Below are 17,616 nucleotides of genomic sequence, written 5' to 3' on the forward strand. Positions count from 1 at the left end.
CTACAAGAAAAAATCTTGGGATAATCAAATGACTTTGCTTGGACAATCACCTTGATGAGCCTTGTCCATGATGGGTGATGAACCAATAAATGCATGCCTATAAGTGTTCTTACAACTAACACACTAACAACAAAAAACAAAATTAATCAAAATATTGAATAAAAATGGCAAGCACTGGTACAAGAAGAACAATATCATGTCATTGTCTACCAAACACAAATAAGCTATTTAAAGTATGTTACTATTTTTAGAGGGAAGTGAGCAAAAGTGCATGAGAAAATAGCTTTCGTAGGCTCAATCGTAACAACATTTTTTTTTTTTTTTTTTGATAAGTAATAATAAATTAAAAAAGGCGTTCAATAGGGGAACGCGTCCCATAGACATAAGAGAAACCGGGAACTAAGGCCCCAAAGAATCCAAAAAAGAAATTAAATCATCAGAAGAGGAACAAGAACTTCTGTTCACATAACTGAAGAGAGAACGAATAATAAAAAGTTTCAGTGTCGCTGTAGACGACTCATTTCCTTCAAATATTCTACTATTTCTCTCCCTCCAAACGCACCACCAAATGCAATGTGGTACAGATCTCCAATAATCACGAACACTTCTACTCACACGACAACCTCTCCAAGCATGAATTAGCTCCTTAGTAGAACGTGGCATTACCCAATACATGCCAAAAAACCCAAGAATAAGATTCCAGCAGTCGTGCACTACAGAACAATGCAATAGGAGATGATCGACTGACTCCCCGTTCTGCTTACATATGCAACACCAATTAACAAAATTATTTCCCCTTTTCCTCGAATTATCGATCGTCAAAATCTTACCCCAAACGGTGGTCCATACAAAAAAAGCCACCCTAATAGGAGCCATAGAGCGCCATATAGTCTTCCATGGAAAATCATAGGATGCAAAATTAGACATACATAAGAACAAAGACCTTACTTCAAAACGACCGTGAGAAGAGGGAATCCAAGTCAAATTGTCATAACCCCTGCCAATTCCTTCCTGCCGATACAATTGATCCAGAAAAATGCTCACATCTTCTAGCTCCCAATCCTGAAAAGAACGCCGAAAAAGAACATTCCACGTAATTCTACTATTATCAAGCTGATAACAGTTAGCTACGGTGGCATGTCTATCAGCAGCAATACTAAATAATCTGGGGAAAGTACGACATAAAGGCTGATTCCCACACCAAAGATCTTCCCAAAAACGAACGCGACTGCCATCACGAACTCTGAATCTAACATTAGGAGAAAAGGCATCCCATCCTTTCCGAATAAATTTCCAAGCCCCAACTCCAACCGCAATAGAAACCGGACGTGTAGTCCATCCACCAACATCATCCCCATACCTACAGGAAACTAATCTACGCCAAGGGCGGTGACTTTCCTTCCCGTATCTCCACAACCATTTGCCCAAAAGAGCTTGATTAAAAGGAATTAATCGTCTAATACCGAGACCCCCCAGTTTTATAGGCTTGCAAACTTGCTCCCATCTAACAAGGTGATACTTGAACTCTTCTCCCCTTCCTCCCCAAAGAAAATTCCTTTGAATTTGTTCAATTCTATCAGCAACGGAGCATGAAATTTGGAACATAGAAAGAAAATAAGTGGGAAGGCATAATAAAGTGCTTTTGATAAGAGTAACTTTACCCCCCTTTGATAAATATTGCTTCTCAACTTGCCAACCTCTTTGCATACCTATCAATCACAGAATCCCAACTCCCCACTAATCTGGGAGAAACCCTTAGGGGCAATCCCAAATAAGGGATAGGAAAGGAACTCACCCTACACCCAAGAACTGTAACTAGAGAAGAGAGGTCCTGTACATTCCTGACCAGAACAAGCACACTCTTGGCCACTTTAACCTTTAGCCCGGAAACTGCCTAAAAGCAAGCCAGAATGCATCTCAAATATCTAAGTTAGGACACTTCTTTTAGCATCACAAAAAACCAGAGTGTCATCTGCAAATAACAAATGAGAAATCTCCACTTGATTTGCAATATCTCTTCCCACCCGAAATCCCTTGATGAGACCAAGATTCTCTGCACGACGCATAAGTTTGCTTAAGCCCTTCATAACAATAAGAAAAAGAAAAGATGACAATGGATCACATTGTCTTACACCCCGAGAGCACCCAAAAAAGCCAGCTGGAGAACCATTCACAAGAATTGAGAACTTAACAGACGACAAACATGTCTGAATCCATGTCCTCCATCTACTTCCAAACCCCATTCTTTGAAGCAAATAGAGAAGGAAATTCCAATTAACATGATCATAAGCTTTCTCAATATCAAGTTTACACAGAACTCCAGGAACACCATTACGCAACCTTGAATCCACACATTCATCGGCAATAAGAACTGAATCAAGAATTTGCCTACCTCCAACAAAGGCATTCTGGGAATCTGAAATAATCCCATCCATAACTCCTCGCATTCTTTGAGCAAACACCTTAGCTATGAGTTTGTAAATACAACCCACTAAGCTAATAGGACGAAAATCCTTAATATCTGAAGCGTTTCCCTTCTTAGGGATGAGGACAATAAATGATGCATTAAGCGATTTCTCAAATACACCTGTAGAATGAAACTCCTGAAAGGTGCTCATCACTTCATTTTTCACAACCGCCCAACTTTCCAATAAAAAACGCATAGTAAACCCATCAGACCCGGGGCTTTAGCCCCATTGCAACTAGATAAGGCCTTTAGAACTTCTTCTTCAGTAAAAGGAAGCTCTAGGCTCCTCTCTCTCCATCTCAGAAATAGCCTCAAAAGGAAGACCGTCAAGCTTAGGTAGCCAACCTAAAGGTTCTGTATAAAGCTTCTAATAAAAAGAAACGATCCCGCTACGCACCTCTTCCTCCCTCCACAACTCCACACCTTCTACCCGTATACGTCCTATGTGATTACTCCTTCTATGGGCATTCAATCGTAACAACATGAATATGGGAAAATAGGAATCGCATTTAATAATAAAACAAAAGATTATGATTAAGAATGCGAAAATAGGAATCACATTTAATAATAAAAATAAAAACAAACAAACAAAATGATAAGAAATATATTTCAAAGTGACAATTCTATGACTAAACATAATATAATTTTAGGATTAATCCACATCAAGACTGTTTTGTTAACACAAGTCGCGCAAAATCACAATGAAGTGAAGCAATTCCCAGCTGCAGTAATTAGTTCCAGTAATACACGGTATATAACAGAACCATTTTCGTCACCCAAATGTGAATGCATAAAATTAAATGCGTTTCTTATTTTTTCTTCTTTTCTATCCATCTATAGTTTGGATGGTGACACATACAAACCATATAGATTGTATCAAAATCAGAGAAATGTAATTCGGTCTCGATCTATAGCAATTTTTTTTATTTTAGTTTAATTTTCTCTTAAAACAGTGAAGGATGTGTTGAAAAAAAGTGTGAATTCAGCAACGGTCGAAGAATGGTTAAGGTGAGAAACTAGCCGCTCAGTATGATGATTGAAACCGTAAATGTTAGATGCGAGTGATTAGATAAAGATGATTTTAGGGTTAGGGTTTCTATACCTTCGTTCTTCAGATCGGAACTGGTGGAGAAGAGTGACACTGTTGTGGAGTTGGAGTTAAAGGAGGTTTTGTCTCTCTCTATTGCCGAAGGATTAAAAGGCAACCGCCGGAGTAGAAATTGGGAGTCGTACCGTGCACAATATGTGCTCGCTGATGCACTTAATATCTTCTCCCCATTTAAAATGAATCACAGCAAAATTAAAAATAAAAATAAAAAAGCCTTTTTAATATGGAGTATGTAAATTTGTGTTAAATTTTCAATATTCAATGATGTGTACAGAATAATTAACTTTAAGATTCAGGTCCATTGCGAAAACAGTTTTAGCTTAGAAGAATTAAATTTTGTTCCTTTTTTTTTTTCTTTCTTTTTTTAGTAAACAAAACAGATAAATTACACTCACATTGCCACACACCATTTTACTTTTTTGTTTTTTCAAGAGATAAATCACACTCACATTTTCACACCATTTGTCCATTTACAGAGAAACTTTTCTTTTTTTGTTATTATTACAAATAATGCACATACTACTTTCACACTAAAATCTTGGACCTTTTATTTTTGTAACTGAATATATTTATTTAAGAATTCGACTCAGAATAATGAGGCAGATATCACTTGAAATATATATATATATATATATATATATATATATATATATTGATTTGTTATTTTTGTGACAACTAAGTTATTTTTAATGAAATGGTGAATAGAGTCAAGAGATGGAAATAATAGTTGTGCGATGAATGACATTTCCACCCTCATAAATGTCTCACAGTTAAATATTTTCTCCCCATTTTAGTGAGATAATAGTTATACTACCTTTAATAAAGGAAACATAAAAAGTATTTTTTATAGTAAATGAGGGTGAAATTATAACTTAAATTGAGTAGCTTGAGAGATATCTTATTATAGCGCAAACTCTAAATTATAAAACATTTGATTCAAACTTAAAATTTAAGTTATCATTTATGCTCTTGAGTTCATCGAATGAAACTTTTAAATAAAAGAATTCATATTCCTTATGTGGAGGGAACTTTCGCTTTGATTACGTAGTGCATGTAGTTTATTAGTGTAACATATAAATAAAAATTAATTGTTGCATAAGCAATATAATATAATTGTTACACAAGTAATATAACATTATTGTATAAACGACGTAAAGATGTTGCATATAAACGATATAATAAGCACAACAGTCAAGTTGCAGACAAAATTCAATTCCTTGAAATGTTCATTCTGGATAATCAATGGTTAAAAATATTACATCTCAGTATATGAATCTTAGATATTTTTACAAATCACTACTATTCACATCACAAACATGTGAACATGATTATCTGTGATTTACTAACCAATCTCCGTAGTATTTAATGTGCATAACTTGTCTCCAATACAAATAAAAAAGTTTTGGAAAAGAAAGCTTATTTTCAACTTACAATGCTCAAGTCTACATGCTAGAGAATCGAGAAAAATTATTTTTAAAGGGAATGGTCAAGTATAATTGTTTGACCGACTGATTTGCAACTTTTTTTTTTTTGAAGTGAATGGGTTTGATGATCTTTAATAATTTATTCTAATGCACTCAATGATGACAAATGATTCGTTCAAACAATTGAGTTTGACTATTAATTTAGAATAGCGTGCTTTATCCTAGTATTAGAGACCAACACCCAAATTTAGACGCCTAAATTAATGATATAAGAAGAGGTCCAAGAAGCTTTCCTTATCATTTTAATCTGTTTTGTTATATGGCTCCAATGAAGAACTGAACAGAGGAGGGTGTTGTAGTAATACTATATTTAAGCATGATATATATGAATAATGTATGGCTTATTTTTCTTGCTAATGAAAAAAATGTGTGGCTTAGTTCTGCTATTCTAAATCAAAGTATTAGCATAAAATAAAGGGTCTTTACTCTTTAGCTTAGCAAAATAGCCTCACATGTTCGAACTTGGAAGTAGATTAAAAAAGTCAACGTTTTATCATTCAACAAAAAAATGATATTATAAATCTTCAAGAAAATCAAAGGTTAAATCTTAATTTGAATATCCGCATACTAAATTTTACTTTCTACTGACATTGGGAAGTTCTGATCACACATCATTGACTTCGTAATATGGTGTGCTCCATAGTTATTTTATCACTCTTAAGAAGTCTTTAGATATATATATATATATATTGTCTTCATCATCAACGTTTCACACAATCCCCAGTCAAACACAATTCCCAAAAAATCACACTAATCCGGAGCCTTAACTATCTTTTAAGTTGACCGCACTCTTTTAAGCACAAAATATACTGAAAACAGTAACAGAACCACCATGCCGTGGAATAGAAAGGGAAAAATAGAAAGAAAAACTCTTTATGTGAACGGTAAATTTTATTTCGTTTTATTTGGGAAGTACTACATAAAAAAATTGAAATAATTTTCACACATCACAATATTTTTTATGAGATACATCCAAACTGGACAGAATGGGTTCTACTATCCAAAAAAATTATAAGAAACAATCTCCTGATCAAAAGAATGAACAAATATTGATAGATCAATGGTATGATTTGTAGTTTTAGCCAATATATATAGTATGGGACCTGGACCTGTAGCATAAGATGTATATAAATAAGAGCTTTAAACCAACATTTGCAACACATCAAACATAATCCATGGGGTCTTCAACCTTAGAGAAGGTCCTCTCATTTGTTTTCCTTAGTCTTGTTTGTTGTGTTGTTGTCTTCACCCAATTCAGCTTCTGCTTCTGTTCAAGAAGCTAAAGCTCTCCTCAAATGGAAAGCCAACCTTCAACACCAAAATATTTCTGTGATTTTACCTTCTAATGAATTATAATGCCACTAGTTCTTCAAGCCCTCCAAAAACAAGTGCCATCCCATGCACTTGGGCTGGAGTTGTTGGAAAATGTTTCAAAATATAATTATAATATATTTCAAATATATTTTTATGTAATTAAAGTAAATTATATTGATTCATTCCCCCTTAAACAATCAGGTACGCTTTTAATGTGTTTACATGTATATACATGTATTATGGTGGTTCATGTATGAACGAAGGAGATGTTTTTGCACTAGACTTTTGGTAGTCTCAATGAATCTATTTGATTGCATCTAATTTGATGATGGACCTATCGGAGTTCATTTCATTACAATAATGAGATACATGATAAGTGTAATACAGAAATGAATTTCCTCAATAAAGTAGGGATCACAGGTGGATGAAGTATAGAGAAAGTTCAATCACATCTCATACTTGAGTTTTCTTAACTCTATGTTTAGAAGTTCTCTCTTCTAATTTTATATTTTTGGGCATTCTGAAAAGAGATTTAAGTGTTGCACCCAATAGTGTATCGTGCAAATATACTATGGTTGGATCGAGTCTAGGCTTGGTTGAATCCTGGAGATAGAACTGTCATTATCCCTTACACCTTATGAGAGACTTGGACTATCTTTAAGAAGTGTTGCCAAACTATGATCCAGGTTTTGCTAAAAATTATATTTCGGCCATATATGTAAGTGCAAGTTATTTACGTGATTTATCATAATCATTTTTTCCCACAATTTGAAGATATATGGTCTTCCTCCTATATGGTGGTGTGGCATTGTTTGGACTCAATTCAACACAATTAACTTAAGTTGATGAAGATTTTATTAACGATAAAAGACAAATAAAGTATACCATATTCTCTTGAATATATGGCTGCAAATGTTGATTTTGTCAGAAAATGTTCAAAATAGTGGGGGTTGAACATGGGAATAGCAAGTTCTCTGCTCTTTGCATTTATGTTTACTCATGCCTATTGAGTACATTCTGAAGAAGATCATCAACAGATTTGAGAGGAAGAGAGGTGAAATCAAATTCCACTCCTTATATCTAGCTTAAAGCTAATGCTCAATGATGGCAGCAGTGCAACTCAACTTGTTCTCAAATAATTGGCCAGTCTTGTGCAATGAATTGTGCTAGGCCAAACATAGCCTTCGCAGTTGAATTTAAAAATGTCAAAGTCAATATCTGCTTGGAGTTTGCCTAGGAGTGGTGCTATCTCCTAGAAGTCTAAGAAGTTTTCTACTATAGTAACTGATTCTTTCTTTTGGGAATGATCTTGTTTTTGGGTTAGCTTTTGGCTTTTGTTGGCCGTTGGGCCTTGCAATCTTTTTGTATATTCCTTTTTCTGGTTAATAAAGTTGAATTACAGAATATATATATATATATAAAGTTATGTATAAGCGATGTGAAATTCTTGCATAAATACAATATAATAGTTGCAGACAAAGTTCAATGCCTTGAAAATAAAAATTGAAAACAAAGTTCAATTTCTTGGAATGTCCATTCCCGATGATCAATGTAAAAAAATATTACTTCTCTAAATTGGTCTTGGAAATTACAATGTAATTATTAATATTATATATGGAGGTATAATATTGAAATTTCAAAAAAGAGATTAATTAATTAAGCAAACACATAAGTCGTCATTTAATTTAAGTTTGAAATAATAAAAGAATCTTTTTGATTGAATTTTTTTCTTTGAAATATGTTATGAAGAATGTCACTTCTAAATACAAAATTTTACTAGAGAGCTACTATATTTCAAAGTGTGATCAAGTCATGAAAAACCAACTAGATATAATCTCATGGTAAAAAAATTCCTGGATCTATAGTAGGATATTTTAGATGACTTCACCACTTGAAGATTCAAGTTAGTGGGTGGATTTGTAATTTTGCCAAGATAAAGAAATAGAAAAATAAAAATAAAAAGCAAAAGAGTCGAGGATAAATATAAAGACATTGACTTTGGATAAATGAATTAATTAAGCTAGCAACTCAAAGCTCAGAACCAATTGGGCTCTTAGGATTAAATTATATACCAATTTATTATCACAGTTCCCTACATAAGAGTTGAAAAGAAAATTCAAATTGAGTCGAATACCATAGTCTCATGCATTGGACACATTATTAGTTTGACTAAATGTATAAAACAAAACCATGCATATAATACACGCTCTCAAATCTCAATATATATGTGTGAGATATATTTTTGTAAATTAGCATATTTTGGTAACAAAACAGTCCTAGTTGAGTTGTACTGTCACTTACTTTATCAAACTTGACATCGACTACGGAATTCAGAGGTTGACGGATGAGGAAAGTTTTGTTGATCGTTGAAAAGGCAAGAAGTACGATTTATACATTGTTTCCCACTTAGGACACAAAAATATACATGGTATATTTTCAGAGTTACCAAAATACAGACAATCCAAGTTTAGGCTGGAGTCTGTCAAGTGGGAACCGATTCAAGATTTGGAACCGGTTCCAGAAGCTACACCTCAAAGATAACTTTCTGCTAAGTGGGAACCGGTAGCAAGAGTGGGAACCGGTAGCAAGAATGGGAACCGGTTCCACAAGTCCTGAGTGCAACAGGTTTACAAGTTACCTTGTTCTGCTGAATCCCTTTTTGATTCCATCGAGATTTCCTTTATTTTATGAAGGAATATGACTTTGCAAACCTCTATATAAACCATGTCATACACAAGGTTTAAAAGATGGCTTTTAATCGTTATTCATATATCATACAGAGCCTTAGGAAGAAAATCCCTCTCAGAAAATCAAAGTTGATTTTTCTATAGTCTTCCTAGAACATACACATATTCACCTAGTTAGGTTAGAGTTGTGTAGTTCGAATCCTGATCGTGATCATACTATTACATTTACAACGATCAGATGAATCAGATCTTCTTCTAAATCATTCAGACAATTGAAGAACAGAAGTAAGCGCAATCACACTTTGAAAGGATTAGAGCATTCGTGCAGTGTTATCTGATCTACTTGCTACTCTTCTACAAATATCAAGTGTCAGTCTGAGATTAAGTTGCTGTTGGACGAGGAGTCGCAAAGTCAAAGGATCGTCAGCGATTGGTGTGATGTAGAACGATAGGGTGTGAGCCAGAGTCAAAATTCGGTATACTTTGTTTCAAGCATAGTGGATTGGTTTATTTTGAATTACACAGTCTATGAGATTTTTCCCATAACAGTTGACGTATTTTATCAACTTGGGTTTTCTCGCTAAAATCTTGGTGTCATTTCTAACTTTATACTCTGCATTATTTTATCTACATGTAATTAACTGTTTACGTGTTAAAACATAAAATAAACAAAGTTAAGGAAGATCTGTTTTCTTGAACAAACAAAAACTTTCTAAATTATTTTCGCTGCGTACGACTCACAATATGTATCTTAGATTTTTTACATGTGAACCAGCTCTGCTTTCGTTGTTTAACTGACTATACTTCTATGGCTCTATGCTAGCTGGAGGCAGACGAGGCTCACTTATTCTTCTGCCACTTTTACTATCTTCGTCTGCAAAACATAAAAATATATAAAAATAAAGTGAATATGAGAGAGAGAGAGAGAGTACTTACAGCTGCCAGGAATAAAGAAAAATTTTCTGGCAAACAGTGGAGGTGAAAACATGATAATCCAAATCATGAACAAGCATGCCCAGAATATGATAGAAGAGACGGTCGAAGAAGAAATGCTCATCATTCTAGTTTGTTTTACTTATCCTTTCTTCATTCTTATCTCGCATTTCATACATATTTATACATAAAATAAATAAATTAAATAAACACAACTGCCAGTCTTTAGGTGGCCTTAAATCGCAATTGTTACTATTTTCAACCTACAACACCCCAGATCGACTACACCACATAGCATCATGGGAAATAATTTTCTAAGGGAATAGTGAAGTCTAATTGTTTGAACCAACTATTTTCAACTTTCTGTGATTCAAAGTGGGCCACTTTAATGATCTTTAATAATTAATTTTAATGCATTTAGTGGTGACAAATTATTTGGTCAAGCAATTGAGCTTGACTATTAAGTTGGAGTAGCATTGTCCTAATATTAAAGATCAACGACGCCCAAAGTCTATGTCTAGATTAATAACGTAAGAAGAGGACGAAGAAGCTTTCCTTGTCATTTTAATTTGTTTTTGTACAGTTAAAGTGCAGAAAACCCCCTTGATATTTAGACTTTGTGCAAAACTAGTCCCTAATTTTCGAAAAAATACATGCAAATCCACAAAATTAAAAAAATGTGCATAACTAGTCCCTCTTACCACTTTTAAAATTGAAAACCCCATTTTACCCTTTTGTTTTCCATTTTGTCCCTCACCATTTGTGCATAAAAGGCCCTCACCAATTGTGCATTTAAGGACCCCCACCCCTAAACCCAATTCCTCTCTCTCTCTCTCTCTCTCTACATGTCCGCTTCAATTATATGGGTATTGTGCAATTGTTGCATTTGAGAATCATGTATTGAATCATTAATGTCTAACAATGGGGCTTAACTTATTTGCAGACAATACAACATACAATTGCTTAACCTTTCAATATATATATATAACATAAATTTTGTATAAGACAATAACTTCTTTAATATACCTATTGTGCAAGTGTTGCTTTTGCAAGTGCGTGAGAGAGAAATGTATATACACATTACACACACCTTGAAGAGTTACTCCACAGGTAGTCTGTTTCTTGCTGTGAAGATCCATCAGACGGCCCACTTTGATCAATAAATCGATGGAAGCCGGCTAGATCCGTTGCACCGGCTACTGGGGAGATTTCTTCCTCTCCTGACCCATCTGAATGGCCTTCAAGAACAATCAAAAAAATATCCATTGATTAATTTCTATGCAATGCATGTGTGTGTGTGTGTATATATATATAGAAGTCTATTACATATATATATGTATGATGTTAACAAAATCAATGGGGATTAAATTGTAGAATGGGATAGAATTGGATTTTCCAAATCCAAATGGGTTTTAATTTATATTGTACAAAATTATGAAATAATTAGTGAGTTTAATTATTAAAACAATTTAAACTAAGTTTGCTAAGAAAAAGATAAAAACGAAAGAAAAGCTGAAAGCAAAGTCAAATCTATACGAATTACATACCTGAGGAAGCGGCAGGTTTGTCAGTGGTTTTAACAGTTCGATACATCTGCAGAGTCATTGGGAAGGCATTTGCAAGGACAATTAAATAGAATTAGAAGAAATATATATTTCTAATAGAGAAACCAATAAAAAGAAAAAACAAAACAGTACCCATTACTATTTCAGATCTCTCCCTCTATCTCTCTCTAAAACTGTGATCAGTGATCGATCATCACCTTCTGGGCTTTTCTGGATCTTGTCTCGATTTCATCATTAATCACGAGGTTGATTTTTGTTACAATAGTAATGAGCTGTATTATTATTGAAAAATGATGACTTACTTTTGTCTGTATCATTCTGTTTGGCTCTCTTTCTCTCTCTAATTATTATTTAAAGGTAATGTTTATCAGTATTTCCTACCAAGACTATACCCAGTTCCGGTGAATTCCACTCCGGCCAGTTCCGGTGAGCTCCAAGCTTCTGCAAAACCCATGTCAGTTCCGTGCGTTCTTCTTCAGCGAAACCCACTTCAGTTCGGCAACGTGTCCACGTTACCTAGGCCCACCGTTGCAAAAACGCAACAGTGAGCTCATAAAACTGAAACAGAGCTCGTTGTTTTGTTCACTGTAGTCGAATGCAAGTCGATGAGTTCACTGATTTGTCACCGGAGAAGGCAAGCAGGCCGTGAAGCTTGCTGTCGATCAGTTCACAGGAGCTCGGAATGCAGCTTGGCTTTCGCCGGAATCAAAGGTCACTTGTTGAACCCGAACTGGAATAGCGGCTGAAGCTTGCGAACGGCGAACCCGAACTAGAACAGCTGGCAATGGAAACAGAAAGATATGGTTTTGATTTTTTGACAATGATATACCCATATGGGTTTTGAACTTTTGATTCTTGCAGCAGATAGATAAACTATAATATATGGGTTTTGAACTTCTGATTCTTGTAGTTTGCAGTTGCGGGGATAGCAATGGAGGCAGAGAGGCTGAAATGATTTGCCCTAAAACAGATTTGCCCTAATGATATATGTGTGCATATATATATATATATAAATGATAAATTTATTTATATTTTAAAATATGAAAGGACATGTTTGGTTTTACATTTAATTATATTTAGGTTTAGGTTATCATGTTTTATACAATTTAAGGTTTATTTTATCCTTCTGCCAAACAAACATCATTTTACATAAATTTGGACAAAAATGTCATTTTACATGGCCTATATTTATAATCATTAATTTATTCAGCTGAAGTGAGAGTATTATGGACATTTTAAACCACCCAGGGACCTATTTGCACCAAATCGATAGTATAGGAGTTTTTTTACCACACCTGGACTGATATGCACTATATCGATAGTAAAGGGGGGTTTTCTGCACTTCGCCCTTTTGTATATGGTTGTAACGAAGAACTGAACAGAGGAAGTTGAAGTAGTAATACCATGTTTAAGGTGTGAGAGAAAAAAAAAAAAAAAAAAAACAACAACAACAACAACCCCTATGTTTAAGCATGATATATATGAATAATGTATGGCTTATTTATGATATTCTAAATCAAAGTACTATTATAATCTTCAAGGAAATCAAAGACTTCAAATTAAATCACTTTTTATTGACATTGGGAAACTTTGATCACTGACTTCATAATATGGTGTGGTTGATAGTTAGTTGTAGCTGTGAGATATTAATTTCTAATTGGCAAATTTTGTTGTCGAAATAAGTTCAATCGAGTTGTAAATTTTTTGTTCGATTTGTCAAGATTAAGATCGGAAGCGGAATTGAAGAAGTGATCATATTCATATTTTGATACACTTCGTGATGATGAGAACAACACTTTAGGAAGATAATTAGAAGGTGATGACACTTGCATGTTTTAAAAAATTGAGTGATGCTAAATGCACATGGAGTGGTCTATGTTTAAAATTGATTTTGAAAATTTGTTGCAGAAATTGAAACTTGTGGAATTTGATAGAGATATTTATAAGTTAGAAGTTTTTGTTCTTAATAAATATTTGAGAAAAGTGCAATAAACCCCCCCTGAACTATTGGGGTTTTGCAAGTAACCCCTTTGAACTACAAAAAAAACCCCTGAACTTTAATATTGTTGCAATTAAATCCATTAGAACAATTGCCGGTGTTGGAAAAGCCAAAAGACATCTATACCCTTAATAGAAACGACGTAGTTTCAACGTCTATACACTAAAATTTCTGACATGTAAAGTGAAATCTGAAGGGCCACTAATATTGCGACAACACACGATTTAAAGATAAGGTTTCTCACCCTTATCTAATTGGCGCCGTTGCACAACCCACCCTTCTCATTTATGCGCCATTATAACGAAGGATAGTGTTAGCTCTGCCATGGAACCCCTTCATTCTCTGCAACTCCTTTATTCTCTCGAACACTAACTGTAGTTTTAAAACCCTAGTAATTTCTCTTGATACGAGCTGACCCCTAAGGATCTGTCTTGCTTCAAGCTCTGGAACTCAGTAAATTCCTTAACTTTATTCCATTATTTTCAGTTTTCTTCTAGCTGATTTATATATATATAAAGTGTAAACCCCTCATGTTTTATCTTGTTTTGTTGATGTTGACAAAGTATTACTCGACAGAGACAATGATTGTTATTTGTTCCTTTTTGGTGCCTTTATCGAGCTTTTTTTTTTTTTTTTTGTGAGTTTTCTGTGCTTTTTATATTTGTTGCTTAGTCCTATAAAATACTTATTTGTGGTTATTTTCAGTTTTCTTCTAGCTGATTTATATATATAGAAAGTGTAAACCCCTTATGCTTTATCTTGTTTTGTTGATGTTGACAAAGTATTACTCGACAGAGACAATGATTGTTATTTGTTCCTTTTTGGTGCCTTTATCGTCCTATTTTTTTTTTTTTGTGAGTTTTTTGTGCTTTTTATATTTGTTGCTTAGTCTTATAAAATGCTTATTTGTGGTCTCCATCAATAAAAGTTGTCTGCATCAGAAGACACATATGTATAGTGTATGTAATTTGGGGTCCCTCTATTTGAGTCAAATGTTTTTCTATGTTCTGCAATGGTTGAGTGGTCCTTGTCATGTGTTTAATTTTTTTTTGTATTACTAATTTTTTTTGTCAACTTGTTATGTTGAATATTTAATCATGTCTTCCTTGTTTGTGCTTACTATGTGTTATTAATTTTGCCTCAATATTAAAATTTGATTTTAATTTACCTTAATTTTGCCTTAACACTGTGATAACCTTGTAAGCACTTTATGGTATCTAAATTTTGTCTTAGCACTATATATTACCATGTCTGCACTATATGCCTTGGAAAGATCTTGGTATTGTTTCAACTGATACCCCCCATGTTTGTCATGTAATTTGTTATTGTAGATGAATGATATTTACACAATTGAACTTCATCATGGGGGTGTTTTTGAGAAATCACCCCCCGTGACATACCTAAGAGGAAATATATCACAGTTTGAGAAAGTAGACCCTGACTTGATGTCAATGATTGAGATTCAAGGAATGGCAAGTAAGTTAGGATATGGGGACATCAGTGAAGTTTTTACAAAGTACCCTATGAGTGGCAAAACTTTAGAGAAGTGAAGTGTGACCTAGATGTGTTTAGAATGTTTTATGACTATGAAGCCTATAGGGAAAGTAGTAAAGTGAAACTTTACATTGTTGCACCTGATGGGTAGTGTGGAGCCTGATAGATACTATACACCAAAGCCCAACTTATTTGGTGGGTATTTTGGTTATTTCCGCACTTATTATGTTGCCCTAGCGTAAGAGTATTTATTCATACTGAACTCTCTGTATCTGTAGCCGTTTTTTGATCATCATAGTGAAATCCCTGCAACCCTTGGACGTAGCCCTGGATTTTGGGTAAACCAAGTAAAATCTGTGTGTTCTTGTTGTGTGTGTGTGTGTTTGATCTATTTCTTGTGTTTTCTGTTTAATTTCGCAACAACTGGTATCAGAGCCATTAGGTTTGAGTGGGAGTGATGGGTACAGAAGAAGGAAAGATCAAGATCGACAAGTTCAATGGTGCAGATTTTGGGTTCTGGAAGATGCAGATTTAGGATTTTCTGTATTAGAAGAAGTTGTATCAGCCTCTTTCCATAAAAAAAACCAGAAGAGATGAAGGATGATGATTGGGCCCTTCTTGATCGGCAGGCACTAGGGGTCATTTAATTGACACTGTCACGTAACGTTGCCTTCAACATAGCAAAGGAAAAGATAATAGCAGGTTTGATGACTATCCTTTCAAATATGTATGAGAAACCCATTGCGTCTAACAAGGTATATTTGATACGGCGATTATTCAGCCTAAGAATGTCAGAAGGCGCTTCAATGACTAACCATCTGAACGAGTTTAACATTGTTATGACTCAGTTAAGCTCTGTAAAGATCGAGTTTGATTATGAGATTAAGGCGTTGCTTCTCTTATCCTCTTTACCAGAAAGCTGGAACGGTACTGTTACAGCAGTGAGTAGTTCTTCAGGAAAAAGAAAATTGAAGTTTGATGAAGTTCGGGACTTGATCCTCAACGAAGATATTCATAGAAGGGAAACAGGGGAATTATCTAGATCTATTTTCAATACCGAGGGCAAAGGAAGAACTTTTGAAAGATCAGACTCGGATCGCAGTAAATCCAAATCCAAACACAGAAGCAAGTCGAAAATTAGAACTTGCTGGAACTGTGGAAATAAGGGACATTTAAGGTTTGAGTGTCGAGCACCAAAGAAGAAGAGCAAAGGAAAATAGGAATCTGTAAACGCCGTCAGAGAAGATATTGGTGATGCTCTAATTTTGAGTGTAAATAGTTTAATTGAGTCTTAGGTTCTAGACTCAGGAGTATCCTTTCACTCTACCTCGCACTATGAAATCATGAAAAACTATGTTATTGGTGATTTCAGAAAGGTTTATTTAACTGATGATGAGCCTTTGAATATTATGGGTAAAGGTGATGTTCGGATCAGGCAACCTAATGGGGCTGTATGGAAGATTCAGAATGTGAGGCATGTTCCTGGCTTGAAGAGAAATTTGATCTCTGTGGGACAACTTGATGAAGATGGGCACGCAGTTAATTTTATGGGTGGCTTGTGGAAAATCACCAAAGGATCCTTGGTCATGGCTCGTGGAAGCAAGACGGGTACTCTATACATGACAACGAACACTAAGAACGCCATTGTTGTTGCTGATGCTGGCGCAGATTCAAACCTGTGGCATTGTAGACTAGGTCATATGAGTGAGAAGGGGATGAAGGTACTTCTGTCGAAAGGAGAACTATCGGGTATTAAATCAGTTGAAGTTGGTTTGTGTAAGGACTGTATCTTTGGGAAACAGAAGAGGGTCAGTTTTTTAAAGGTTGATAGGACACCTAAGATAGAGAAATTAGAATTGGTTCATACAGACGTATGGGGGCCTTCTCCAGTTTCATCTCTTGGCGGCTCATTATATTATGTTACATTTATCGATGATTCTACGAGAATGGTATGGATTTATTTTTAAAAAAATAAATCTGAAGTATATGATACTTTCAAGCAGTGGAAGGCTATGGTGGAGAATAAGACAGGCTTGAAGGTGAAGTGTTTGAGGTCTGATAATGGTGGTGAATATGAAGACACGCTTTAAAGAGTTCTGTGCTGTTAGTGGGATTAAAATGGAGAAGACTGTTCCTAAAACCCCGCAACAAAATGGGGTTGCAGAACGCATGAACATAACTTTGAATGAGCATGCTCAGAGTATGAGAATACATGCTGGATTGCCTAAGATGTTTTGGGCTGATGCAGTTAACACTGCAGCATACTTGATCAATCGGGGACCTTCTGTTCTTTTGGATGGAGGCTTACCAGAGGAGGCTTGGAGCAAAAAAGAGGGAAATCTTTCACATCTGAAAGTGTTTGGCTGTGTTTCATATGTATGTATAAGTTCTGATGCTAGAAGCAAGCTTGATCCAAAGTCAAAAAATGTACTTTTATTGGGTATGGCACTGATGAGTTTGGTTATCAGTTTTGGGATGATCAAAACCAGAAGATAATTAGAAGCAGGGATATCGTGTTCAATGAAAAAGTAATGTATAAGGATAGGTTAGCATCAGATTCTACTA

The 17,616-nt window shown here is 34.8% G+C and overlaps 1 protein-coding gene across 1 annotated transcript; it reads right to left on the reverse strand.

Moving 5' to 3' along the window:
• Positions 1–24: 24 nt before the first annotated feature.
• On the reverse strand, positions 25–12,012 carry LOC132296126 (uncharacterized). The gene is made up of 7 exons (XM_059794364.1): positions 11,940–12,012; positions 11,084–11,231; positions 2,312–2,643; positions 1,962–2,158; positions 1,710–1,894; positions 616–1,573; positions 25–123 (listed from the first exon to the last, which is right to left on the reverse strand). The coding sequence occupies exons 1-7, from the start codon at positions 12,010–12,012 to the stop codon at positions 25–27; spliced, it is 1,992 nt and encodes a 663-aa protein (XP_059650347.1).
• Positions 12,013–17,616: the final 5,604 nt, after the last annotated feature.

This window comes from Cornus florida, unplaced genomic scaffold (assembly GCF_030987335.1).
Source record: "Cornus florida cultivar Cherokee Brave unplaced genomic scaffold, ASM3098733v1 CherokeeBrave_3.0.0_Hap2_Chr02, whole genome shotgun sequence".
Lineage (NCBI taxonomy): Eukaryota > Viridiplantae > Streptophyta > Magnoliopsida > Cornales > Cornaceae > Cornus > Cornus florida.